Here is a 26,782-nt window from a genome sequence, read left to right as displayed (position 1 = left end):
TGAGTAAAATATCCCTTTAACAGAAACCAGGCTGAACAGAGGGTGCCCGTCCTCCTAAATTACCTTCACTTATTGCTGTGTTTACTATAACAAACTACACAACCCCCTTAAGAAACCAATAGCATCTCCTCTTACCAGTGATGTTGACAGTGGCCGAGGTTTTGGCTTCTGCGTAAACACAGCTGTAGAATCCGGTGTCCTCGAGCACTGCTTTCCTGATGGTCAGTTCCATCGTTGCCTCTCTCTTCCTTATCTGGTACCTCACTCCATTCTTCAGCAGCTCCTCCCCCTTCCTCCACTCTGCGGTCAGTCCTGGTTTAGAGAGCTCGCAGAACAACGTCACACTGTTCTCCTCCTCGACTTCCTGGTTCTTCAACTTCACCTTGAACGTGATGGGAGGCGCTGGGGACAGCAAAGTAACTTGTCGACTCATATACAAACATATACAAATTACAGTCCCTATAGTGGAAAAGTATAAAACAAGGGATTGTATGAATCCATGAAATATCAGACACGTCTCTGGTATTTATACACTATATTGTTGTTGAATACAACAACTGGGACGAAACAAATGTTATACAAAGTGTAGTACTATCCTCAGTCTGACTCACCCATCACGGTCAGCTCAGCAGTTGACTGGGTGTCTTTAGTCTTGCAGGTGTATTTCCCAGCGTCACTCTCCTCCACGTTATGGATGAGCAGTTTAGTGATGCGTCCCTCCTGCTTCATCTCATATTTGTCTCCAGACTTCAGGATGACTCTCCCCTTCCTCCAGTCCACTGGGGCTCCAGGCTTGGAGAGCTCACACCAGAACTCCCCACTGTCCCCCTCTTTGATCATCGCGTTCTGGACCTCTTGTGTGAATGTTACTGGGAGTGCTGAGAAGAATATGTATTTAAGACTGAGACGTTATCTGGCTCAACTGCTTTGATTTCTACACATCCTCTGACAGATTCATCTCATGTGTATCCCCCATGCCCCTTGTGGAAAATGTACTTGGTGGCATCCAACACACAATCCAGAAATTATATTCAAAGATATTTACATTTTCAGAATAACACACTTGCCAACAAACTTAGAAGAATAAACAGTACATCAATGTATTAGCATGTAGTAAAAATGTGCAAAGACCATACCCCTAACTTTGATGTCAGCTGCTGTCCTGACATTGCAGGCGGTGACACAGCTATACTCCCCAGCGTCCTGCAGCACCACGTTCCTGATGACCATCTCAGCAGTCCTCCCCTCCTGTTTCATCTGGTACCTCTTCCCTTCCCTCAGCAGCTCCTCTCCCTTCAGCCATTCCACAGAGACTCCTGATTTAGACAGCTCGCAGCGCAACGTCACGTTACCCTCCTCCGGAGCCTCTTGGTTCTTTAGTTTCTGCTTGAAAGTGACTGGGACGGCTGAACAATGATAGAAACACATACTGTGAGATCAACAGCTTCTAGGATTGTGTGGTACACAGCGAGTTTAAAATGTCAAGACTATGCACATATTATTCAACAGCCCTACCAGTGATACTGATGGTGGCAAATGTTTTCTGGTCTTCCAACAAGCAGCTGTAGACTCCACTGTCTTCAGGTAAGGTGTTCCTGATGATCAGCTCCAACGTTGCATTGTTCTGCTTCATCTGGTACTTCTCTCCATTCTGCAGCAGATCTGTTCCTCTCATCCATTCTACCAACATCCCTGGTTTAGAGAGCTCGCAGCGCAACGTCACATTGTTGCCCTCCTCAACCTGAATGTTTCTCAGCTCTTCTATAAATGTTATGGGGCGAACTGAAAGACACCATAGTAGAGGGCTGTCAAACCTTTCTGAAACCTATATTTCCCTTATTTATTAAAAACAACTGGAGTTGAAAACACATTTGTGTCTTACTATTGAAACATACAACCTATTTGCCAAATGCAATATTCAAGCTTTCTCCAACATTTCCAAACTATAACCAAAATATAACCAAAATATACCCACCATTTATTGTAACAGTGGCTGTAGTCTTTTGTTCACCACAAATACATGTGTAAACCCCACTGTCTTCCAGATTCGCATCGATAATCTTCAACTCCACCAGTAAATCTTTCTTCCTTATCTGGCACTTGTCTACATTCTTCAACAGCTCTGCTCCCCTCTTCCACACAACTGACGATGCAGGTTTAGACAGCTCACAGCGTAGTGTCACAGTCTTACCCTCCTCAACTGCCATGTTCCTCAGCTGTTCTTTGAAAGTGGGGGGTAGGCCTGAGGAAAACAAGGAACAGTAGTTAGTGGTGGTAAACCCTAAATGTGGAAAGGAGAAAGGGCTATTCCATTTCATGCTTTATGCTTGTGCTTCTGACACAGAGAATTCAATAATCCAGAGTGTGTCTCTGGGGTTCAGTGAACTCTGACATAATGTTCAACAATGACAAAACACAGCTTTTTGATGCAGCGCCAAGATCCTTCTTTTACTGTCAGACAGCACTTTGAAACACTGTTATTCGTTCTCAGGCACATTGTTACAGGCACAGAGCCCTGACCTCAACCCCATCGGACACCTTTGGGATGAATTGGAACTTCGACTGCGAGCCAGGCCTAATCGCCCAACATCAGTGCCCGACCTCACTAATGCTCCTGTGGCCGCAGCAATGTTCTAACATGTAGTGGAAAGCCTTCCCAGAAGAGTGGAGGCTGTTATAGCAGCAAAGGGGTGGACCAACTCCATATGAATGCCCAGGATTTTACAATGACATTTGCTTTGAGCAGGTGTCCACATACTTATGGTCATGTAGCGTACCTTCTGATTGTAGGTTTTGTGCCCCAGACGCAACTGCAAGACGATATAGGCCACAGTGATCCATCTTTTCTGCATGCAACAAAGCTTAGATGCATACAGTAACCAGCGACAAACTTGCAGTAAAACTGATCTGAGGACTCATTCTGAGCACAGTGGTTTCAAGACCCTTTCGATTGGAGTAATGCCAACCATAAGCAAGTAATAGGGTAACAAGATACAAAAGAATATGGAATATTTTCAGGAATATGCTGAGCACACATAGTTTCACAGGAACATGTACTGTATGTGATCCAAAGGAGGCTGGTGGGAGGAGCTAAAGGAGGACGGTTTCATTGTAATGACTGGAATGGAATCAATATAACGGTACCAAACACATGGAAACAACGTGTTTGACTCAGTTCCGTTGATTCCATTCCAGTCATGACAATAAACCCGTCCTCCGAATGCTCCTCCCACCAGCCTCCTCTGATGTGCTCTATCTTGCCTGATACACACTGGACTGGAGATGCACCTGGATATACAGTATCACAAATACATTTTTATCATAAGTTACAATATAAAGTCTAATCATGTTCATTTTGGTCTGACTCACCCATCACGGTCAGCTCAGCAGTTGACTGGGTGTCTTTAGTCTTGCAGGTGTATTTCCCAGCGTCACTCTCCTCCACATTATGGATGAGCAGTTTAGTGATGCGTCCCTCCTGCTTCATCTCATATTTGTCTCCAGACTTCAGGATGACTCTCCCCTTCCTCCAGTCCACTGGGGCTCCAGGCTTGGAGAGCTCACACCAGAACTCCCCACTGTCCCCCTCTTTGATCATCGCGTTCTGGAGCTGGCGCTTGAACGTCACAGGGAGAGCTGTGGAAACATTAACATTGGTTCATATTGTATGACCGCAAGAAGTATAAAATCAAACTCACTATCTGTGTATGGTCTCAAAGCAGGAGTCACTCAACCTGTCCACCTCTAAATAAGTAAATGTATTAAGGATGGTGTCAAAATCATTTTGCCCCAGGGGGCCGTATTCCTTTTTCAATGAGGTCTGGAAGGCCGCGCTGATTTTTAAAGAAAAATCCTCCCTGTCAAAACGTAATTTAAAAATCCATCAAGGATTTTAATTTGTATATATATTTTTCTCGTTGATATAGATCAATTGTTGCTTACCTTGCACTTTAACTACAGCGGTGGTCTTCTTACCTTGCACTTTAACTACAGCGGTGGTCTTCTTACCTTGCACTTTAACTACAGCGGTGGTCTTCTTACCTTGCACTTTAACTACAGCGGTGGTCTTCTTACCTTGCACTTTAACTACAGCGGTGGTCTTCTGGTCTCCAGTGACACAGCTGTATCTTCCTATGTCCTCCGGTTGCACGTTGGTAATGGTCATCTCAGCGATCCTCCCCTCCAGTTTGATCTGGTACTTTCCCCCTGACAGGTCCTGGGACAGTTCTATCTCCCCCCTCCACCACTCCACCAGGACGCCAGACTTAGACAGCTCACAGCGCAGGGTCACGTTGCCCTTCTCTGGGGCATCCTGGTTCTTCAGACCCACTCTGAAGGTGGCGGGAACAGCTGAGGGAACCAAGAGAGATAGGAAGTCAGCGAAAATAGGATATTTCATCAAAGAATGAAAACTGAAAACAGTGAAATCTAGAACAGCCTTGAGAAACATTTACCCTTCACCAGATAAGATGAAGGACAATGAATTAAACCTACACTGGAGCTAAGGGCTCAAGTTAAGTCAGTCATGGAACATTTATCCAAGTTTATGTGCGATGAGCACCAGTGACAATTGTTTCATTAGAGCACAAAGTGTTATTGCCCCTACCAAGGACTTTGACTGTGGCCTTTGTCTTCTGATCTCGACACACACAGCTGTAGACTCCACTGTCCTCAGGCAGAGCCTCCCTGATGATGAGCTCCAGTGCCAATCCTCTCTGCTTCATCTGATACTTGTCTCCATTTTGCAGTATCATCTGTCCTCCCAGCCTCCACTCCACAGGGACCCCTGATTTAGACAGCTCACAGTGCAGGCTGATGGTGATCCCTTCCTCAGTCTGCAGATTCCTCAGCTTTTGCTTGAAAGTGATTGGAATTGCTGAAAGAAACCACAGAACTGAGAAACATGGACGCCGTCTATTCACTTATAGAAAGTTTTGTAATTTGATGCTGATGTATACTGCTTAAAACATTTTTCACATGTGATATAAAATTCAATGTGAATTTACATATTTTTTAAATGATCTCCAATCCTTTACCCGTGACAGTAACACCGGCTGTGGTCTCCACGTTGCCACAAACGCAGGTGTAGATATTGCTGTCTTCAGGTTTCGCATCCAGAATCTTCAGTTCATTCACCAACTCTCTCTGCTTTATCTGAAACTTCTCTCCGTTGTTCAGCAGCTCCTCTCCTCCCATCATCCATTCTACAGGGACTCCTGGTTTAGAGAGCTCACAGTGTAACACCAAATTGTTCCCCTCCTCAATCTGTGCGTTCCTCAGCTTTTTTTTGAAGGTAATGGGCAGGGCTGAAGAAACATGGAAAATAGTTTAATGAGAATAGTATAAATTGTAATGTATTTTGGCCTTCATGTAAATGACAAAAATGCAAATGTATAAAATGTCACTTCAAGAAAGATTAGCTATAGCTGTACAGGAAAACATAATAAGGCTGAGGAACTTCCTACCGCTGATTTTGACGGTGGCCGTGGTCTTTTGGTCTGCACACTGGCAGCTGTAGACTCCACTGTCTTCTGGCACAGCTTTCCATATCTGAAGCTCCGATATGGTCTCCCTCTTCCTTATCTGAAACTTCCTTCCATGCCTCACCAGCTCCTCTCCTTTCTTCCACTCTACAGGGACTCCTGGTTTGGAGAGCTCACAGCGCAATGTGAAACTGTTGCCCTCCTCAGCCTGAACATTCTTCAACTGTTGTTTGAAGGATATGGGGATAGCTGACGAGTAAATACACATGTTTTAGTATTAAAACCATATTTGGGGACCCTATTAGATTTTGTTTTATTCAGTTCAGTCTGGTGTGAGAACGGTAGCCCCTATCTGCAAAAGCAGGGTGTCTGTGGAAAGCTGAGTGTCTTGGCTATTGATTGATGCCTTCAAATATTTGGTGACATACTACCATATATGGGCATAGGAATTTATAAGGTCAGGGCAAGCCGATGACCTCATTTCAAGATGGCTGCTATCTACATTCCGGTTAGCGTTGTGAAACATAAACAAAATAGACACGGAACACGTTGATGCACACTGAAAGCTGGGACTCCACAGATCATGACGATGTCTTATTTGTCTGCCTGTGACCTACCGTTATTGATCACAAGCCCCGAGATTCAAAATGTTTATTTTACCCAATGTTTTCACCAAACATCTTACAAGGTAAGCTTCGATTTGGTCTGTGTTCGATTTGGTCTGTGTTCGATTTGGTCTGTGTTCGAGCCCATACCACATGGGGTGGTATCAAATGAATCCTTAGGTTGGTAGGAACAGATCTAACCTATTGCCAATGTTATCTGATGTATTTCATGTCAACATTGAATGTCCACGGAGTGACACTATCTTTGTGCATCAAAAATATGATGTTGCCTGCTTAGGCATCCATTACACAGGGGATTGGCTACTATGGCATCTTGACAGTCTTGTAGCCAATGAGATAAGCTTTCCAGGGATATGCAGTTGACCCTGATGGAACAAAGCAAGGCCTAGAACCTTTTAACATCCAGTTTGTAAAAACAGTGCAATTACCACATTCTGACATTTTGGAAAGGTTGAAAGGACACACTGGATAACCCATAACACCACCATAATGTTTGAGGTAGGTTGATATGGTAATCAATTGTGTTTTTATACTGAACAAATAGCATTTAGGATTGCAAATATGCAATATCACTGGAATTATCTAATTTACAGACCAAGAGGTCACTTGGAAACGTCCCGTGACCACACCTGACACCACTTACTAAAATATCTGTCCATTTGTAGTTGATAGGTCTATCAATCCCATTTATTTCTGATATTGTTCACATGTTGGAAGCCATCTGTTTCCAGCTCTACTTATAGCTTGTCAATGAAAGATGACTTTTAAAATAAAATAAAAACTGTTATTTTGTGTGTGCTTGATCTTGTGTTTTCTGAACTATGTAACTCATATCGATCTTCTGATAACTTCCTCATAATCTCCCAGATGTCTTTTTTCCAAATATACCACGTTTTAGCATGTCAGAATCATGTAATTACACATGAATAGCAGTTAATTGTCTATTTAGGCCGAAATCTACATTTTGTCATTACATGTAATTAACCACCAACAGGCATGACGACTGAATGAAAATAGAAAATGTTTCCATTCATGTTCAGATAGATTTTCTTTCATTTATTGGTGTGATAATTAGGGATGTCAAGCGATAAATCAAATGTAATTGAGTTCCTAGCAAATTCAGAATTTGTTCAAATTTTGCTGTAATTTAAGAATTGAATACAAAAAGCATTACACAAACATTGATGTCTTGATTTTGTCCAAAGTAACGGGTCACAAAATCAGGTAAATTGATAATGCGCACTTTGTTAAACCTCAATGTCAACTTGTTTTAAAATCACTTTGTTTTTAGCTGTATATATTGTGTATTTTGAACCTTCTCAGACAATGTAGTTTATCACAATAGAAATACAGTTGTGCACTAAAATTATAAAAAGTTAACTTGAGTTATATGATTAACTCTGATAACACTAGTGATAATACAACATTGCATTTATTGAATTCATTTCATTTCTGTTGGCACTAATGTTACTCCACACGATGCATCGCGGGAATTGAAATGAAAAGAAGGAATGTATTTTTACCGTGGACTGTGAGGGTGGCTGTGGTTCTGTGGTCTCGACACTGACAACTGTAGTCTCCTGAGTCTTCTGGTTTCGGGCCGGTGATGGTCAGAGAGATGAGGGACTTCTTCTGCTTTATCAGGTACCTCTCTCCAGCCCTGAGGTTCTCCAAGCCCCTCCTCCAGTGGAACGCAACCCCTGGCAAGGAGAACTGACAGGACAGGGTTACATCCTCCCCCTCCTTCACCTCCATGCTCTGCAGCTGCTGGGTGAACTCAGCTGGGATGGCTGGAACAAAAAGATGGACTCATGACAGCCTAATGTACATTGTGGTGTGACAAGAATAAGCAAGGTATAGCTGAAGCAAACTGGTAAAGAAGTAAAACCTGTTCTTTCTTTTTTGATCATATTCCACCATCTCATATACGGTACTTCTTTACATGTGATGCCAAATGCACAGTAAGGACAACAACAACATAATAAAATATCTCTAAACAGAGGTCCTTTGCTTACCTTTCACAGTGACGATGGCCTTGGTGCTGACCGACCCAGCGCTGCACTCGTACACCCCAGCATCGCTGTTACTGACCTCCCTGATTGTCAGCCTGGCCTCATTACCTGAGCGACTGACGTAGTACCTTGAGGAGCTCCACATTAGGCAGCCATCTTTGTACCACAGAATGTGGCATGGCTTAGAGGTGATACACACCAGCACCAAACCGCCTCCCTCAATGGCCTCACAGTCCTCCAGTGCTTTGGTAATGGTGGGACGTCTCTCTTTACCACAGGAAGGGTAGATTACATAGACAACCGTGTCAAATACATCAACGCGGGCCAAAAACAATTCACATATAATTGACATAGTTTAATTTTGTGAATAGTTGTAATAGTACAGTGTTTTTAGATGTTTGTAAAACAAAACAACTTCACGCTGAAGTTACCTCTAACAAGCAATGAGGCGTAGGACCTCTTGTCGCCTGCCTCGAAGGAGATGGTCCCCGAGTCTTTATGGGCCAACTGTTTGAAGGTTAAACTGTGGTATCCCCCCGGGACCACCTGGATCTCATTCAGCTTGTTGATGTACAGTAAGGTCTCATCCAGGTACCACTTGACCCCAACATAGTCGCTGGGACAGATACGGCACCTGAACATCACCGTGTCATTCTCCAGACACTCAACGTCCTCCAACTCATCCATGATCAACACCTTCTGACCTGCACCGATCACACAAGGGTTTAACATTAAACATACACAAGCTGTATAGAAAGGAGTACACTCAATATGGCTGCGAAAATCCAACCTATAACAGAACGTTGACTTGAATGGGACTGTTTGTTCTATTCATACTATTTCTATGGCCTTACCATGTACGGTCAGTAGTGCCCGGCTCTGCATGGTGCCAACGTCGCAGATGTACACGTCCGTGTCACCCTTGTCCAGGCAGCTGATTGTGAGGGAGAGGGCCACGCCCTTCTGCTTCATCACATACTTCTTGCCCGCCCGGAGCTCCGCCATGCCCTTCAACCAGGTCACCCTCTTGGCCGGCAACCTTGTCTCGCACTCCAGCGTCACCTTGCTCTTCTCCTCGGCCCGTGCCTCCCGCAGCTCACGTGCAAACATGTGCTGCAGCTCTGTAGGTGTGGGAGGGGTTAAAAACACTTCCTGTGTGCTACACCTGAGCAGGTGTGGGAGGGGTTAAATACACTTCCTGTGTGCTGCTACACCTGAGCAGGTGTGGGAGGGGTTAAATACACTTCACGTGGGCTACACCTGATTAGGTACAAAAGCAGAAACTGGCCAGAACATTTCAAAACAAGTAATTAGTCTCAAGTCAAAGTCTTGAGGCTCTGAGTCAAAATCGAGTCGCAATTCATTTGCATTTGACACGAATACACAACATTGCTAAACAACACTAAACCGTTACACAGTAATACTGCAGTACTACCCAGTACTTGCCTCTGACCTCCAGCTTGGCCCGGGTGGCAATTCCATCTGCCTCACAGCAGTACTCCCCAGAGTCTCTGATGCAGGTGTTTGTGATCACCAGCCGTACCAGGTGGTCCTCCACACTGATCTCGTACTTGGGGGGGCTGTGCCTGATCTGATGGCCGTTCTTCAGCCAGCGTATGAAGGCCTCAGGCTTGGTGATCTCACAGCTCAGCTCAGCATCCTCCCCTGGGGTGGCTTTGACGTTCGTCATGTCCCTGAACACATGTACTGGCTTCTCTTTAGGAGGAAGGACATACAGTATAACATTAAAGCAGGTTTTCTCTAGGGGCACATACAGTATAACATTAAAGCAGGTTTTCTCTAGGGACACATACAGTATAACATTTAAGCAGGTTTTCTCTAGGGACACATACAGTATAACATTTAAGCAGGTTTTCTCTAGGGACACATACAGTATAACATTTAAGCAGGTTCTCTCTAGGGACACATACAGTATAACATTTAAGCAGGTTCTCTCTAGGGACACATAGAGTATAACATTTAAGCAGGTTCTCTCTAGGGACACATACAGTATAATCTGTTTACAGGTCTTCAATCTGGACACCCACATGTTGCAATAGGCCCTCCTTAGGGACAAACACACTCTACATAGTAATACATACATATAGCCTAAGTACCATCCTGTTGATGCTCTTACAGAGGTTAGATCAAAGATAGTGTGACTGGCCAGGATGACACACAGGTTAGTACACATTTCAGACAAACACGCTTCAGACAAGAGCCAGTCACTCACCTTTGACAAATAGCATGGTCCTGCAGCTGAGGTCTTTGATGAAGAAGACAACATCCCCAGCGTCAGTCAAGGTTGCATCTCTGATTGTCATCTTGTACTTGCGGCCCTTGTTTACGCTCTGGATGCGGCTGTTGCTGACCACAAGTTGACCGTTCAGGGTCCAGGAGGACTCGTCGATGACATCATGAGAGAGGACGCACTCGAAACTGCAGCTCTCGCCCTCCAGAACAGAGGCCGTCTTCATACGCTGGGCAATGGTGATGTGAAGGTCTGTGGTGGGAAATGTCAGTGAGATCAGATGGACAATTGATAGTCGATAAGATGGGCATTTCTGTTCCAATAATTGTTTGGACCAGACCTTGTTGATGATCTGGACCATACATACCATGTACAGTGACCTTGGCCTTGGTCTGGCTGGTGCCCAGGTCACAGCTATAGTGGCCTGCATCATCCTTACTCAGACTGTGGATGATGAGCGCTAAGGACTTCCCAAACTTGAGCAGCTCATGTTTGTCACTGCTGGCCAGGACCGTACCATCTTTCCTCCAGATGGGGGTGACCATTTCCTTAGAGGTCTCGCACTGCAGACACACCTTCCCCTCCTCCTCCCCTGACATGTCTTCTAGAGACCTCAGGAACACCGCTGGCTTTTCTGGAGGATAAATTAAACAGTACAAACACATTAGCTCCCGATCTAATCGTTAACATTCTTCCAAGCATCAGTGGCTCTTATATCTCTTGCCTATGCCGCTCTGTACCATCACTCATTCATATATCTTTATGTACATATTCTTTATCCCCTTACACTTGTGTCTATAAGGTAGTAGTTTTGGAATTGTTAGCTAGATTACTTGTTGATTATTACTGCATTGTCGGAACTAGAAGCACAAGCATTTCGCTACACTCGCATTAACATCTGCTAACCATGTGTATGTGACAAATAAAATTTGATTTGATTTGATTTGTCTAAAGTTACTGAAGGATAGGCCTGTTACAGTGACCGCATTATCGCCACACTGGCGGTTACGAGTCATGATGGCAGTCAAATTCCACGTGACCATTTAGTTACGGTAATTAGGCTTCTCCAAGCTGTGATGCTGCTGATGGTCATTAGTAGCCTCCCAAACTTGCTAACTGCCTGGTACTCAACACTCTATTGTCCTTCTCATCACTCTGACATCAATGCAAATGCAATCGAAAATCTAATCAAACACTTCATGAGCGTCCATGAGGTTATGTTGCGCAACATTTCTATAGGCTATGCAGTTGCGGGCTCTATTAAAAAGAGGAGGATTCCATCAACGTACTATAGTAGGTTAGGCCTACTATATTTATTTCTCAACTTTTCTAATATTAAGCACATTGCTTCTCTTTACAACAGGAGTATAGCCTACCTGGCTGGCATGAAAATTAACCAGGGGATAAGTGTCCCCCATTCACTATTTAAGTGCACAGATGACGTGCATTTTTTCCCGCTGCCCCTGTCTGGAGATGCATGATAATGGTCCATTCTAAATCAAAACATTTCACACATTTATTATTTAGTATATGGTAAAGACAAGATTAAATCAACAATAGTCTGATGGGGACAATATTAGCCTATAATTTGTGAATGATTCCCAGCTTGTGTGCAGTAAGGGAAGAAACGCATGACAATTTTTTGTGACTTTTTCATATCATAGTAGACCTCATGTAGCCTAGCCCATAGGCAATATGTTTTTGATAAGGTTTGTATCAAAACGAAAGTGGCCAAATAACTTCTAAAAATTAAGCACATTAATCCGCTTTACAACAGGTGTAGAACCTAACTGGCATACATATGCAGGACCAGGTTTCAAATTTGGGAAAGTTCATTTTCACCATAAAAATGCACCTTTATTTTAAAAGCATTTCATGCTTAATAGCATCTCACTTTTGAATGGTGTTTTCCTGTTAATAGAACATTTGCGCGTATAGCCTACTGCCATGTGCGCATTGCATCGCTTATGTGAAGAAGTAGCCCAATAGTTTATCAACATTTTCTGCTAAACATTATGATCTGTTGTGTCAGCCTCAGTGCTTAATTTTTTTAAATGCTAGTGGTGGTATTATTTTGGGATCTATCGCATCCCACAACTGTCCCAGACAATGTTTGGAATATTTATTTATTGCACAAAATAGGTCAACTTTTGTACTATAGGGCAGAGTAGATTGACATAGGCTAGTGCTTTTGCTGTTCGTTAGGCCTACTCATCTTGTTGGCTGATGAAAAGTAAATGTGGACAGTTCTTCCAATATCTTCAATATGTGCCTCGGAATTGGATAAGGACGCACGCAACCGGGAGAAGGGGATTATAATTATTATATTCAGCCCAAGGGCACAAAGGTCCCTGACTGCAAAAGGCATGTATTTTAGGGTGCATTACGGCCACACAAAGGGGATACCGCCGGGAAATTCTAGGCATTATCAAGTGCTTGTCAAATTGTGAATGAGAGACTGATGAAGTGTGTACAGCCTATGCAAAAAAACAAAGCAGAGCTCATGGCTTTCATGCAACTTCATACAATCATCATTAGAGTCACATCACGCTTCAAACCCCCCCGACAGCGTCATTGCGCAAAATTACACACAGCATCATCTGGATATGCATGCAACAAACGTTCAACATTCCCCTTCTGCTACCATTTCTGTCAAGCCGTCTACGCATACAGTTTGACGCATCGTATTCACCACACCGAACGAACAGCGACTGCCTCTGCAACGCAATGCTGCAAGGCAAACCCAGCGTTTCCTTGGAAATGAATGTAATTCTGGTGTACCAAAAATGCAATGACGCTGTCGGTGTGTTCGAAGCGTTAGAATGTATTAAACATCAAAACATACAGCCCAATGTTTGTATCACAACTAAAGGTACATAAGTCAATCTAAATGAAGCATATAGAAGGACCCGTCTCTTTGTTTTAGCCTCTCAACACAGAATGCATGTGTGCAGTCCCTCAAATATAATATATATAAGGAAAATATCCTTTCTATTTTATTTAGCTATGGTCAATTGTATTCTTCATACTATTAAATAATATAAAATAATGCCATGGAATTCTAAGCATATATTGTCTGCTAAATGAACTAGTGTAGCCCACAGCCATATGGAATAGCCAGATCAGGGTCTAATATAAGGAAAACTCAGAGTGCGCTATTCTGTTCTTCTGAAATAGACTACATTTTCTTCATATCATGCTTCTTTAGACCTGACTAAAATAAATAATGGATTTATTGTGAAGGTGTAGGCTATATGACATGGATTTATTAGACTTTTTTAAATGTAGATGTTCTATAGGTCTGCATCAGTGGCTTGAAGGCTATGAGTGGAAGCCAGGAGATGCTAAATGTGTTTATCTTAATTAACGGTCAATTACCGTGAGACTGGCAGTAATTTGCTTGACAATCACCGGCTGACAAAATGTCATGACCTCCACAGCCTTACTGAAGGACATCAGATTCAACCATCTTCAAGTCTCAGTCAAAATCAAGTCTAGCAGATTTGCCTTATTTTCAAATTAGATCTCTGTAAGTTTCAGACACTGTGCTTTAAGGCTAAGACAGTACTGACTGGACACGTACAACCACAAGCATTACACTAGTTTCTCAATTTCTCTTGCAGTGGCTGCTCACAAGTGAGAATTGACAACTGTACAAGGCTCACCTTTGACCTTGAGGGAGGTGGACTCGGTGAGCAGGCCGGCTTGGAACGTGACTCTGCTATCCTGGGGGCAGAGCATTTTGATGGTGAGGCTGTGGATGGTGCCCATGTTTTGGATCCTGGTGACGGAGTTGGGGTTAAGACGGTTGTCGTTCAGGAGCCACTGCACATTGGCGACCACATAGTTGAGCTCACAGGTGAATGTGGCGTTGCTATCCTCCTCCACTTCTACGTGCTCCAGGTGCCTTATGATCTTAAGCCTTCGCACTGAAACAAATATAAATAGCTCATATCCATGGTGTCAGGGTTGGTTTGTGGTAATATCTACTGTTCAACACGGTGTAGATTAAACACAGCATACAGTACTTTGAAGGTATATAAAGACTAAATCAAGCATGAAGCTGCAATTAATTTCCATGATTAAGCATCTGAACATTGAAGCTTTGAAGCTTTGTCTAATAAAAACACTTGTATTCCTCTTTTATACATCTTCCTCACCCTCCACAGTGACCTTAGCCGTGCTCTTTGACCCTCCGGCCATGCAGCTGTACTGGCCGGTGTCGGTCTCCTTGAGACCCTGGATGGTCAGCTCTGCCTGGCTCTTCTCCGTCTTCATGCTGTACTTGCTGGACGTTAGCAGGGCGGTGCGGCCCCTGTACCAGCGTACCACCCTGGGGGAGGGGGCAAATTGACAGCTCAGTGTGACCGAGCTGTTCTCTTTAGCCTCCACGTCTGGCATGGGCTGGACCACCTTTAGAGGTCGCTCTGGGAAGATACAGAGATGAATAATGATATACCGTAATACTGTCCTGTACAGACCTCTAGCAATACAGTGATCTAGCCCAGAGCCTGGAAGGCCACTGTCAACAGTAAGCAGGGTTTCGTTCCAACGTTCACTTAGTGATAATCAATGAACTACCTTACCCTTCACAGTGAGCTGTGCGGCAGAGCGGCTCTTCCCGGCGTTGAACTGCACAGGGCCGGTCATAGAGCTGTCTGTGCTGCTGAAGCAGAGGGTGTGCATGGTCCCTTCCCGGTCTATGCTCACTTTAGGCCCCTCCATCAGGACCTCTCCATCCAGGGTCCACTTGGGGGGTCTCCCTGCCCGCAGGCTGATCTCCACCTGGAACAAGGCCTCCCTGGGCTCCGTCACCTCCAGGGACCTCAGTCCCCGCACTATGCTGATAGACTGCTCTGCACGCATAGGGAGCACACACTCCATCAGTATCTTCACGTCCAGAGAAACAGAGTAAATGGCAGAGAGAAAGGGTACACTCCAGGAAGGGAGTGAGATAGATAGTTGGATGACTTCATTGTGGATACAGTATATTTGGTTGAATGTGGTGTTTTGGTGATTCATCGATTGTAAGTAAGTAGAGACACACACACTTTGTATGAAGATTGGCTTATAAACTGTTTATTAACGTTTAATATTAGGAATATATGTAACACTGGAACTGTTAATAATAAGTCAGAACTAATCACAATGAGTGTGAGCGTCTCACCCTCCACTAACAGCTGACAGGATGTCTTGTCATCACCAGCATCACAGGTGTAGGTGTCCTCATCAGAGGAGGCCACGTCGTGGATGTGGAGCTGCCTGTAGATGTCATCGCTGACGATCTGGTGCTTCTGGCTGGGCTGGATCTCATTCCTGTTCTTGAACCACCTGACCTGGGCGTTGGCCCGCGACACTTGGCACTCCAGCAGGCCTTTGTGTTTGTACATAGCAATCTTCACTCTCAGAGGCTTCACTATCTGCACAGGCAGCTCTGTGGAGACAGCAGTAACATTGAACAATTGTTTAGTGAACATTAATCATTTTGAGTCACTGAGGAGCTTTGATATTGTTGAATCTCAAAATAGCTGTTATTTACCTTTTACTGTGAGAATTGCATAGGACGAGACCCTGTCTGCAGTGAACTTGATCTCCCCAGCATTTGCTGGCCTTACAGACTTGAAGCACATGGTGTGAGTTTTACCTGTATTCAGACAGAAATACATGTTTCATCAGTAGAATCCTGACCTGTAGACACATGTCCTTGATTAGGCTTAGTTGTGTCCCATGCTCACCCTCATGGCTGATCTTGACGTTGTCTCCGTGTTTGACCCTGGTGTTGTCTCTGTACCAGCGCCCGTCCACATTCTCATAGTTGACCTCGCATAGGAAGGTCACACTCTGCCTCTCAGTCACTTCCTCGTCCTCCAATTCCTTCACGATCTGGATGTCTCTGGCTGGCAGACAGACAGACAGACAGTAGTGCCCGACATTACCTAGAAATCCAGTATGGGGTTTGATCTAAATACGTACTGATGTATCTGTGATCTGTACTGTGATTTATCTATAAATTGATGTTGTTTCTAGGCCAAGCCATTAGCCTTATTAGCTCGATATCTTCTCACTAACTTGACATCCAAGCTATTACAGAATAATTAGACTGAAAGAGGGTCATACAATTGTCCCTGTACTTTGCATTACTCCTCTGTTGTGTCGTGTCATAATATTACCTATGACAATGAGGTGACCTGAGGTTTGAATACAGCTTTGGGCACCATCAGTCTGGAAGGAGAACAGGCCAGTGTCTCCTACGGTGACCCGGGTGAAGGTGAGTGTGTGTTTATTCCGATGGGCAGTGATGCGACAGGTAGGCTTAGACTTGAGCTTGACCCCGTCCTTGGTCCACGTGCCATCTATGTAGGACAGGTTGAGGGTCACCTCGAAGGAGCAACCCTCGCTCTCACACACCTCCACATCCTCCAGACCCTTCACCACCAGTAGCTGGGTCTGTCTCTCTGCAGACAGACGGTCAGAAAGTAAAACACACACACTTGTTGAAACCTTTTCATATTTATATAACGGGTCATTGCATATTGAATATATTAGAAGTAAACACAAAGGTGAAGAAAAGTAACTGAATAGAATGTGTGCCATGGAGTAGAGGTCTTACTTGCAGCAGCTAGTTTTCTCCCAGACCTATCTCCCATGGTCTGTCAGGAGGGATGGCCTCAGCCACTTCTGATTGGCTTTCCCCTTGTGCGTATCCCTAGGTTGTCCCTAGAGCTAAAACTATACAGTTTGATACATCTTTTAAAACATGCTATAAGTCAAGAACATTTTCATGTTGACTTGTAAATAAACTCTCCACTCTGTCATTCTCATTGACATGTGTTAAAATGGAGGACCAATGTGGCCAGAACCCAAGAGCAATACTTTAATATGGTTATACTTGGATGTGGCTGGGCCTGTATAATGAAGTAATCTCTGACACCTCAATACTTGCCTGAGCTCAGCTTCACTAATATAGACTCAGCAGTCTGCATGTAAAGTATGTTTGCTAGTGATGAGAAAATAGGATCCATTAACCTCACAATGGGTTAGATCACGTGTCAAACTCATTCTGAGGGCTGAGTGTATGCGGTTTTTCGCTCCTCCCTTGTACTTTATTGATGAATTAAGGTAATTGATTAGTAAGGAACTCCCCTCACCTGGTTGTCAAGGTCTTAGTAAGGAACTCCCCTCACCTAGTTGTCAAGGTCTTAGTCAGGAACTCCCCTCACCTGGTTGTCTAGGACTTAGTAAGGAACTCTCCTCACCTGGTTGTCTAGATCTTAGTCAGGAACTCCCCTCACCTGGTTGTCTAGGTCTTAGTCAGGAACTCGCCTCACCTGGTTGTCTAGGACTTAGTAAGGAACTCTCCTCACCTGGTTGTCTAGATCTTAGTCAGGAACTCCCCTCACCTGGTTGTCTAGGTCTTAGTCAGGAACTCCCCTCACCTGGTTGTCTAGGTCTTAGTCAGGAACTCCCCTCACCTGGTTGTCTAGGTCTTAGTCAGGAACTCCCCTCACCTGGTTGTCTAGGTCTTAGTCAGGAACTCCCCTCACCTGGTTGTCTAGGTCTTAGTCAGGAACGCCCCTCACCTGATTGTCTAGATCTTAGTCAGGAACTCCCCTCACCTGGTTGTCTAGGTCTTAGTCAGGAACTCCCCTCACCTGGTTGTCTAGGTCTTAGTCAGGAACTCCCCTCACCTGGTTGTCTAGGTCTTAGTCAGGAACTCCCCTCACCTGGTTGTCTAGGTCTTAGTCAGGAACGCCCCTCACCTGATTGTCTAGATCTTAGTCAGGAACTCCCCTCACCTGGTTGTCTAGGTCTTAGTCAGGAACTCCCCTCACCTGGTTGTCTAGGTCTTAGTCAGGAACTCCCCTCACCTGGTTGTCTAGGTCTTAGTCAGGAACTCCCCTCACCTGGTTGTCTAGGTCTTAATTGAAAGAAAAAATGAAAAACAACAGCAGACACGAGGCCCTCCATGGAATGAGTTTGACAAACAAGAGCTGTCAATCATAGAGCTAAGTGACACAACCCAATAGGAACACCACAATAGCATATAAATTAATGGAATCGAGGGGTTATTGAGGCTCCACCAACTACAGTGGCTTGTGAAGGTATTCACCCCCCTTGACATTTTTCCTATTTTGTAATGGGTTTCAGTCTGCGTTGTGTAGAGTAAAGACAGTCGTGTAGATGTAGAAAATAACAGGTATCAGTACCTCTCAACAGCATCTGCAACTTCTCCAATAGGAGAAGACAGAGTGATGCATAGACCAAAACAAGTATTTGTGTACAAGCACATGCAATGCATGTGGCACAACAATTTACATCTACTTTACAGTGGCTTGCGAAAGTAGTCACCCCCATTTGTTCTATTTTGTTGCCTTACAACCTGGAATTGAAATAGATTTTGGGGGGTTGGTATCATTTGATTGACACAACATGCCTACCCCTTTGAAGATACAAAATATTTTTTATTGTGAAACAAACAAGAAATAAGCCACAAGAAAATGAAAACTTGAGCGTGCATAACTATTCACCACCCCAAAGTCAATACTTTGTAGAGCCAGCTTTTGCAGCAATTACAGCTGCCAGTGTCTTGGCGTATGTCTCTATAAGCTTGGCACATCTAGCCACTGGGATTTTTGCCCGTTCTTCAAGGCAAAACTGCTCCATCTCCTTCAAGTTGGATGGGTTCTGCTGGTGTACAGCAATATTTAAGTCATACCACAGATTCTCAATTGGATTGAGGTCTGGGCTTTGACTAGGCCATTCCAAGACATTTAAATGTTTTCCCTTAAACCACTCAAGTGTTGCTTTAGCAGTATGCTTAGGATCATTGTCGTGCTGGAAGGTGAACCTTTGTCCCAGTATCAAATCTCTGGAAGACTGAAACAGGTTTCCCTCAAGAATTTCCATGTATTTAGCGCCATCCATCATTCCCTCAATTCTGACCAGTTTCCCAGTCCCTGCCGATGAAAAACATCCCCACAGCATAATGCTGCCATCACCATGCTTCACTGTGGGGATGGTGTTCTCTGGGTGATGAGAGGTGTTGGGTTTGCGCCAGACATAACATTTTCCTTGATGGCCAAAAAGCAAGATTTTAGTCTCAACTGACCAGAGAACCTTCTATCATATGTTTGGGGAGTCTCACACATGCCTTTTGATGAACACCAAATGTGTTAGCTTTTTTTTTAAGCAATTGCTTTTTTCTGACCACTCCTCCGTAAAGCCCAGCTCTGTGGAGTGTATGGACAGTTACAGACAGGAGTGTATGGACAGTTACTCCAATCCACTGTTGAGCTTTGCAGCTCCTTCAGGGTTATCTTTGGTCTCTTTGTTGCTTCTGATTAATGCCCTCCTTGCCTGGTGCGTGAGTTTTGGTGGGCGGTCCTCTCTTGGCAGGTTTATTGCGGTGCCATATTCTTTCAGTTTTTTAATAATGGATTTAATGGTGCTCCGTGGGATGTTCAAAGTTCCGTATATTTTTTTATAACCCAACCCTGATCTGTACTTCTTCACAACTTTATCCCTGACCTCTTTGGAGAGCTCCTTGGTCTTCATGGTGTTCCTTGCTTGGTGGTGCCCCTTGCTTAGTCGTGTTGCTGACTCTGGGGCCTTTCAGAACAGGTGTATATATACTGAGATCATGTGACACTTTGATTGCACACAGGTGGACTTTATTTAACTAATTATGTGACTTCTGAAGGTAATTGGTTTCACCAGATCTTATGTAGGGGCTTTATAACAAAGGGGGTGAATACATATATATGCATACCATTTAAAAAATATAGAGTTTTTCGAATTCTTTGTAACAAACACATTTTTTCATTTCACTTCACCAATTTGGACTAATTTGTGTATGTCCAGTACATGAAATCCAAATAAAAATCCATTTAAATTACAGGTTGTAATGCAACAAACAAACGCCAAGGGGATGAATACTTTTGCAAGGTGCTGTAATGGGGAAATAAGGCAGTAAGTAATTCCAGGGGGGGGGTGGGCCACCATCTATCTAAGTCAAATGCTCTGCCACGTCATATGGTGCTGTATGTTTAATACAGAAATACAGACACATTCTCAATCTCAGACAGCACTGTCTTACAGACCATATGTAATGTCAACAAATCCCAATTAAGTTATCAACAAAAGGAGGTCAGACAAAGTCACTTCACATAATTTAGGTATCCAAACAGCTTTGTAGAGAGTATCTAATTAATCATCATCTAATCATGCATATCCCACCCGGGACTGTCATTTTCCATAGGAGGTGAGCCTAATCTAAACAACTAGATCACATTCACATTGACCAAATGGGCAACTGGCTGGCGTTATTCAGTCTACTGTACTAAATGCTGGACGACATACTGACAATCTTTCACTGCAGGAACAGAGAGCAGAACAGCCAATAGATTACAATGTTAAACAGCTTTAAAATTGTACACACAAAAAAATAATGTGAACACCTGTTACGTCACAATTGTCAGAACAATCATTAACAATTTCTTGATGCAAATAGGTAAGTGACAGAAAAAAAAGCTGTACGGCATTGATCTCTTGTGATGCAATGACATATCACAAATATTCATGTCACAAAGATAACTAGAACACCTGCTGTGGTGTACCCACCTTAAACCTGGTTAGCTGTATTCTGGGAAAATGTATTTCTTCTCACGTCCTCTCAGTATCCGAACTGAAATACCACTTTGAGCGGGACAAAAAAGCAGACAAATGCTACCAAAAAATGTCAGTCCGTCATGAAAGGTATATCCGACTCTTCTCTTCTTTTCCCCCAAATCCAGCAAGATTAACAACAAACGTTTGGCAGGAAGAGAGAATTCCCAGGTTGGAGGGCTAGCCTATCTGTCGATCCCCCCGGAGAGGACAGTCAGCCAGCAGACCTCTCTCTTTTTTTCTGCTATGGTAAAGCCTAATGCTGAACAGCTGACATATCTCTCCTCTCACACTGTCCTCCAAAATAGACCAGTGTCATTATACATGCCACGATAGCCTTGGCTTTACTGCTGTGATGCAACTTCTTTCCAGCATCACTAGTGTGGTTCAAATATGGTACACATGCTGGATGGTTTTCCTGTTTGTGCTTATGTCAAATTGGATGGAAGCTCTCCTCTGACCAACAAATACATTGGATTTTGTACCTGTTTCTTGCAACTCTTTCGGGGGCACAGGAAGCAGAGACCCAGGGAGAGCTGGCTTTGGCATGGTAAAGGCAAATGGGTATGCCTCTAGTATAATACAAGTCAAATGATCTGCACTCATCAAAAGAAAATCCCTCTTTCCTAAGTCTGCAGCCTAAATTACATGGATCACCATTCTAATTTGACCCACCCCTCACACCAAACCCTTTTCCTGTCGGTGTCTCCACTCCATGACTGATGTGGTTCACTCCATGTCTGATGTGGTTCACTCCATGTCTGATGTGGTTCACTCCATGACTGATGTGGTTCACTCCATGACTGATGTGGTTCACTCCATGACTGATGTGGTTCCCTCCATGACTGATGTGGTTCACTCCATGACTGACGTGGTTCATTCACACTCTGTGTTTGCATTGCTGACCCATATCTGTAATTCTTCTCAGAAGCATAGTTTAGAGGGATCAAGCCTGGAAGACCCATGGGAAGTTGCCACGGCAGCCACAGTTGAAAGGTCACGAGAGATTAAATTATATTAAGCTCCCATTTCAATGGGCTATCACTCGTTAGCTCAATTTTCCTCCTGCATAACTGGTCTCCATTCTCCTGTGAGGTGTGTATTGTTGTCACTGAGAACACTGCCATTGGAGTGTCTGTGGCCTAGTCATTGAGAGGATAAATCTGTAATTATTGTATCCCCCAGTAACACCACATTAGGTAAAAACTTCCCAATGACCTCTGAATAGCGGGATGGATGACTCAGGGTGATACAGGGTGCTAAACATAAAATTGTTAAAATATAACAGTGGAATCAAGCATCGCAAATATAAAATCTACTTAGAGGACAAAGTGCTGGATGAGTCCCGCCCACACTTCTCCATCACACACCTAGCTCCTCCCACTACTCCCACCCCTACCCGGTATGGCAAACATGTCTGAATAACATTGTACGTTTGACAATCCATGTGGTGTTTATCTGTGGGGTTCCCTAGTCCAGAAGTCTGGACAAAGCAAGCCCTATCTCTTTAGCATTGTTTTCTCCCTCACGTTGATGGACAGTGCCATGTGTCCCAGAGCCCCTCCCAGTCCAGTGAAACTCTACCGACAGGATAATCTCCAAGTCATCCAGTCGTTGTAGGAAAACAGCCCCCAATTTGACCTGTCTGCATCAGAGAGTATTCTGATATATCACACTCACATCTTTCTATGTCACAACAGTATTATGACCATATTATGACAGGTTATTTATTATTTATTTTATTTTACCTTTATTTAACTAGGCAAGTCAGTTAAGAACAAATTCTTATTTTCAACGACGGCCTAGGAACAGTGGGTTAACTGCCTTGTTCAGGGGCAGAACAAGGCACTCTTTCTGTGGAGTGGTAGAGAAAAAGGCTACCCTGTCCCTTTAAAGAGTGATCCATTGAAGTGGGATCTAGTTCCTGGCTAACAGCTGATGAGCTGATTGACACTGGAGCAACTGATTGTATAAAGAGGTGTATTAATAAATCACCTGACTCCCCCAGGACACATTCGAACTAAGCTTGTGGATAGGCCTACACAATACAACAGGTTGATACATTTCAGCTAAGCTGATCTCATGATATGTCGAACCAAAATGTCACACAACGGTTAGCTTTTATTGTCAATTGTCAGCTTTTTGGGTAGGTAAGAATAATCGAAGCGATCTACAGTTGACGGAATTGCTTTTTATTTAAGATAATTGAATTTGATGGTTTTCCTTCAGTAAATACAAACATTTGCTTTTAATAGAAATACATAGACAGAGAATAAAATAGAATTGAATAATCTTAATTTTCAGATTCTAAGATCTCAAGGATATAGTTTAATGGAAATTAAACATGTATTATGAAACTTGATTTAAAAGGGACATTTAAAAAATATTCATAAAAATATTCAAATATTCATATTCATCATCATTGGTGTGCATCGCGATTTTAACCAATTAGGAGTAGTCATTGCCTACTAACTGTCTACTAATTGGTTGACAATCTTTTTTTATGACAAAACATAGAAATGCGCCATTTTCACATATGTTGATGTTGGGGTGGTGCTGGAGATTATGAGTATGAAGTTGATTTTTATTTTTTAAATGTCCCTTTAATTTACTGATTTGTTCCCATTCCAACAACACATCTGAGACTTGTTCATCAGTCTGTGTTATTGACAGGAGAGATGATCAGCGGGGCAGAGTTAACACCATCATTAAAACAGGGGCTAAAGTATGGATAGAGTTTCTCAGTGAAGGTGCAGCCAGTGAAAGAGTAGATATGAGACCTGGCCTCTACATCGTAGAAGGAGACTTGACCCTCCTCAAAATCCACAAACACCCCCACCTTCTGGGGCTTCTCTTTCAGGGATAGCAAGACACGGGGGTCACCAAGAGCCTTGTACTCGTTTCCATTCCTCAGCCACACAGCCCATTATCCATTCTTAGGGCTCAGTGTGATCGGACCCTTCCTTTTGATGGACTCACTGGCCACTCCTAAATCCCACTCAATCTTCCCCTTGACCGTCACCTCATAATAAAATCTCCCTGACGAGAAGCCATCCTTTCCTAGGACATTAACAACTCTTTCAAACCTGTCTGGGTTGTCAGGGAGATTTCTTTGTGTCTCTCCATGTCTCACTTGTTTCCCATCTTCAGAGAGGATAAGTTCAGGATGTACAGTATCAGGATCCAGAGTTATATTCACTTCCTACTGCTGCATCCTCTTCATCCTCTTCAGTTTGACTTCAGGTAGCTTCTCCATCTCTTTATTCAGTGTTTCGTCCAGCTGAAACACAGCTCTCATCAAGGTCCCCACACACAGATTACTGTGAACACCTCAGACCAGTCCTGGGTGTGTGGAGGGGTGCACAGGGTTGGGAAGCTCTGGAGGAGGTGGAGGGGGTCCTCAGTGTGTAAGAGCTGCTCCAGGTCAGTGCTTCTCCCCTTTAGCTCAGTGATTTCCTGCTCCAGCTCTTTAATGAGCCATTCAGCCCGCCTCTCTGTTGCTTTCTGCTTCTCCTCAATCACTTCAATGAGCTCACCCTGGCTTCTCTCAATGGAGCGCACCAGATCAGTGAAGACCTGTACACTGTCTGATATCTCTCTCCTTGTGTGTTTCTTGCTGAGCTCTACTGAGTGTTTGATCTCCTGAACCTTCTGCAGTCTTTCCTGGATCATCTGCTGCACGTCTGCCTCAGTTTTCCCCAGTTTAACCTTCCTCTCTCCACACTCTTCCTCTAGAGGGACAGTATTATGAGCCTTGTGGTCTGTTTCAGTGCAGAATTGACAAACACACGTCTGGTCAGTCCTACAGAACAGTTCCAGAGGTCTCTCGTGCTTCTTACACATCCTGTCTTCCAGGTTCCCAAAGGTCAATCAACTTGTGTTTCCTTAACGCCGGGACTCTCTGATGAGGCTCCAGGTGAGTCTCACAGTAAGAGGCTAGGCACACTAAGCAGGATTTCAGGGCCTTGAACTTCCTCCCAGTGCAGACTTCACAGGATACTTCTCCCGGTATGGCAAGGGACTCATTTTGAACTATGTTCTTTATTTTTAAATTCTCTACAACTTCTCTCAATGTTGTGTTGATGTGAAGCTCAGGTCTCCTGTTGAATTTCTCATTACACATTGGACACTGGCAGAGGCCAGCGCTATCCTAGTACCTGCTGATACAGGCCTTGCAGAAGTTGTGTCCACATGAAATGGTGACTGGCTCAGTGAAGACATCCAAACAGATAAAGCACTGTAACTGATCTTCAGACAGGAGACTGCTGGGGGTGGCCATATCTAGACAGAGACCAAAGGTGAAACTATTAAACATTTAATGCGTTTAGTCAATTATCGATACTTTAAACTTTCAAGTTATGAGACAAATACAAGTTTAACCAATCTTAAAACATGGTTTTTGCAGTTTTACAATTGTGATGGATTTCCTATCATTGGATTGATCTTGATCACAAATATTATCAGCTTTAATTGAGTCAATTTGACATAAATACAGTAGTAGTACGCTTCAGACAATTGATAGTAATACACAGAATAACTTTACAATTACATATAGAAAGTATGCCTCGTATCAAACAAGGAAATGATCATAACTGAATGAACCGAAATAGGGCTGAGATGACATTTATCTTTCTCAGGGGCCAGTTTTTCAAAATGTAATCCTCTCTTTTCCTACGCAGGATCAGATCAATGTGGTTGTTTTTGAGCCATTTTTTCAGAAAATAATCGGACAGAATCATTCTGATCCAGATCCCACAATATCAAGATTACAGTATCCAGATTGTCAGTGCTTTGAACAGGCCTACACCTTGCCATCTACTAGACAGGTGGTGGTACTACTTCTACACTGTCATAGGGAAACAGAGATGAGGAAATTACATGAATAAAGGTTCCTAGATTCAAAATATAGCCTGCATATACCTTATAAGCAATTAGAATGCTTTTTTTTTTTTACGCTTCTCAATATAACAACTAATACTTATACTGCGGTCAATTTAACATAATGAACCTTTGGTTTTTAATTGTAAGAACGTTTTTTAAACTTTAGTTACATTGACAGTTCTTGGTTGTTGTGCCTTCCACCTGTCTAAATCCACCCTGAATCCACCCTTCCAGTGGGACCAAGATAATACTGATTTTCACCATCAAAACTATCCGTATCACTACCTTTGAGTTTTGAAATGACATTTAATCCTGATTCATGTTCAGATTTGGATACCCAAAGTCGAATCCCTATCCAGAGGTCTCTTTTTTTACAGTTTTGGAAAAACCCAATTCCAACATTTAATCCTATCTGATTGCCCGAAATCCGATCAGATAACTTTTGAAAAACTGGACCCATAACACTCTCTACTTACCCGATGCTTTGTTTTCTGAATGTTCTTTCTGTTCTTAGATTATCCCACAGGGTTCTATAGTGAGGTTTCAGAGAAGCTAGGGCTCTCAGTTACAAAGCTTAATGCTCAACTTTAGTTTCACTTACAGCAAGTTATACCTTGTCCCTGCTCATCAATGCAATGCAGTTTGTCTACTTTCTGTTTTCTGGTAGAAACAAAGATGTGTACGCCCTTAACTGGTTTGGTCCTGTTTTGTTGTTAGCACACTGTTTCTTGAGCATAGAATGTTTAATCTGCCTAATGTGCTGTTTTGTTGTTAGCACACTGTTTCTTGCTCATATAATGTTTAATCTGCCTAATGTGCTGTTTTGTTGTATGATTGCCCAGAATTTAAGTTCGCCACTGTAGT

The 26,782-nt window shown here is 43.4% G+C and overlaps 1 protein-coding gene and 1 pseudogene across 1 annotated transcript in view; both read right to left on the bottom strand.

Annotated features, from left to right (window-relative positions):
* LOC109888513 (obscurin) overlaps positions 1 to 21,275 on the bottom strand; it is a 55,255-nt gene extending 33,980 nt beyond the window's left edge. Inside the window, exons 1-26 of the mRNA XM_031822230.1 lie at positions 20,993 to 21,275; positions 16,983 to 17,101; positions 16,543 to 16,827; positions 16,108 to 16,269; positions 15,912 to 16,016; positions 15,540 to 15,806; positions 14,959 to 15,228; positions 14,533 to 14,799; positions 14,038 to 14,301; positions 10,740 to 11,006; positions 10,355 to 10,624; positions 9,568 to 9,837; positions 8,976 to 9,242; positions 8,553 to 8,825; positions 8,125 to 8,388; positions 7,633 to 7,899; positions 5,466 to 5,732; positions 5,037 to 5,306; positions 4,607 to 4,876; positions 4,075 to 4,350; positions 3,370 to 3,636; positions 1,976 to 2,242; positions 1,516 to 1,782; positions 1,137 to 1,406; positions 612 to 878; positions 136 to 402 (exon numbers count right to left, since the gene is read on the bottom strand). Of these exons, the coding sequence (XP_031678090.1) occupies positions 136 to 402; positions 612 to 878; positions 1,137 to 1,406; positions 1,516 to 1,782; positions 1,976 to 2,242; positions 3,370 to 3,636; positions 4,075 to 4,350; positions 4,607 to 4,876; positions 5,037 to 5,306; positions 5,466 to 5,732; positions 7,633 to 7,899; positions 8,125 to 8,388; positions 8,553 to 8,825; positions 8,976 to 9,242; positions 9,568 to 9,837; positions 10,355 to 10,624; positions 10,740 to 11,006; positions 14,038 to 14,301; positions 14,533 to 14,799; positions 14,959 to 15,228; positions 15,540 to 15,806; positions 15,912 to 16,016; positions 16,108 to 16,269; positions 16,543 to 16,827; positions 16,983 to 17,019 (6,223 nt within the window). The 5' untranslated portion in view covers positions 17,020 to 17,101; positions 20,993 to 21,275. The remainder of the gene's footprint in view (positions 1 to 135; positions 403 to 611; positions 879 to 1,136; positions 1,407 to 1,515; positions 1,783 to 1,975; positions 2,243 to 3,369; positions 3,637 to 4,074; positions 4,351 to 4,606; positions 4,877 to 5,036; positions 5,307 to 5,465; positions 5,733 to 7,632; positions 7,900 to 8,124; positions 8,389 to 8,552; positions 8,826 to 8,975; positions 9,243 to 9,567; positions 9,838 to 10,354; positions 10,625 to 10,739; positions 11,007 to 14,037; positions 14,302 to 14,532; positions 14,800 to 14,958; positions 15,229 to 15,539; positions 15,807 to 15,911; positions 16,017 to 16,107; positions 16,270 to 16,542; positions 16,828 to 16,982; positions 17,102 to 20,992) is intronic.
* Positions 21,276 to 23,220: 1,945 nt separating this feature from the next.
* LOC109888581 (E3 ubiquitin-protein ligase TRIM39-like) lies at positions 23,221 to 26,549 on the bottom strand (annotated as a pseudogene).
* Between the last annotated feature and the right edge of the window lie 233 nt (positions 26,550 to 26,782).

The sequence above is a fragment of the Oncorhynchus kisutch genome, linkage group LG4, assembly GCF_002021735.2.
Source record: "Oncorhynchus kisutch isolate 150728-3 linkage group LG4, Okis_V2, whole genome shotgun sequence".
NCBI classification, from domain to species: Eukaryota; Metazoa; Chordata; class Actinopteri; order Salmoniformes; family Salmonidae; genus Oncorhynchus; species Oncorhynchus kisutch.
Note: the sequence above shows the minus strand (reverse complement) of the source record. Positions and strands in the feature narration are given on the sequence as shown.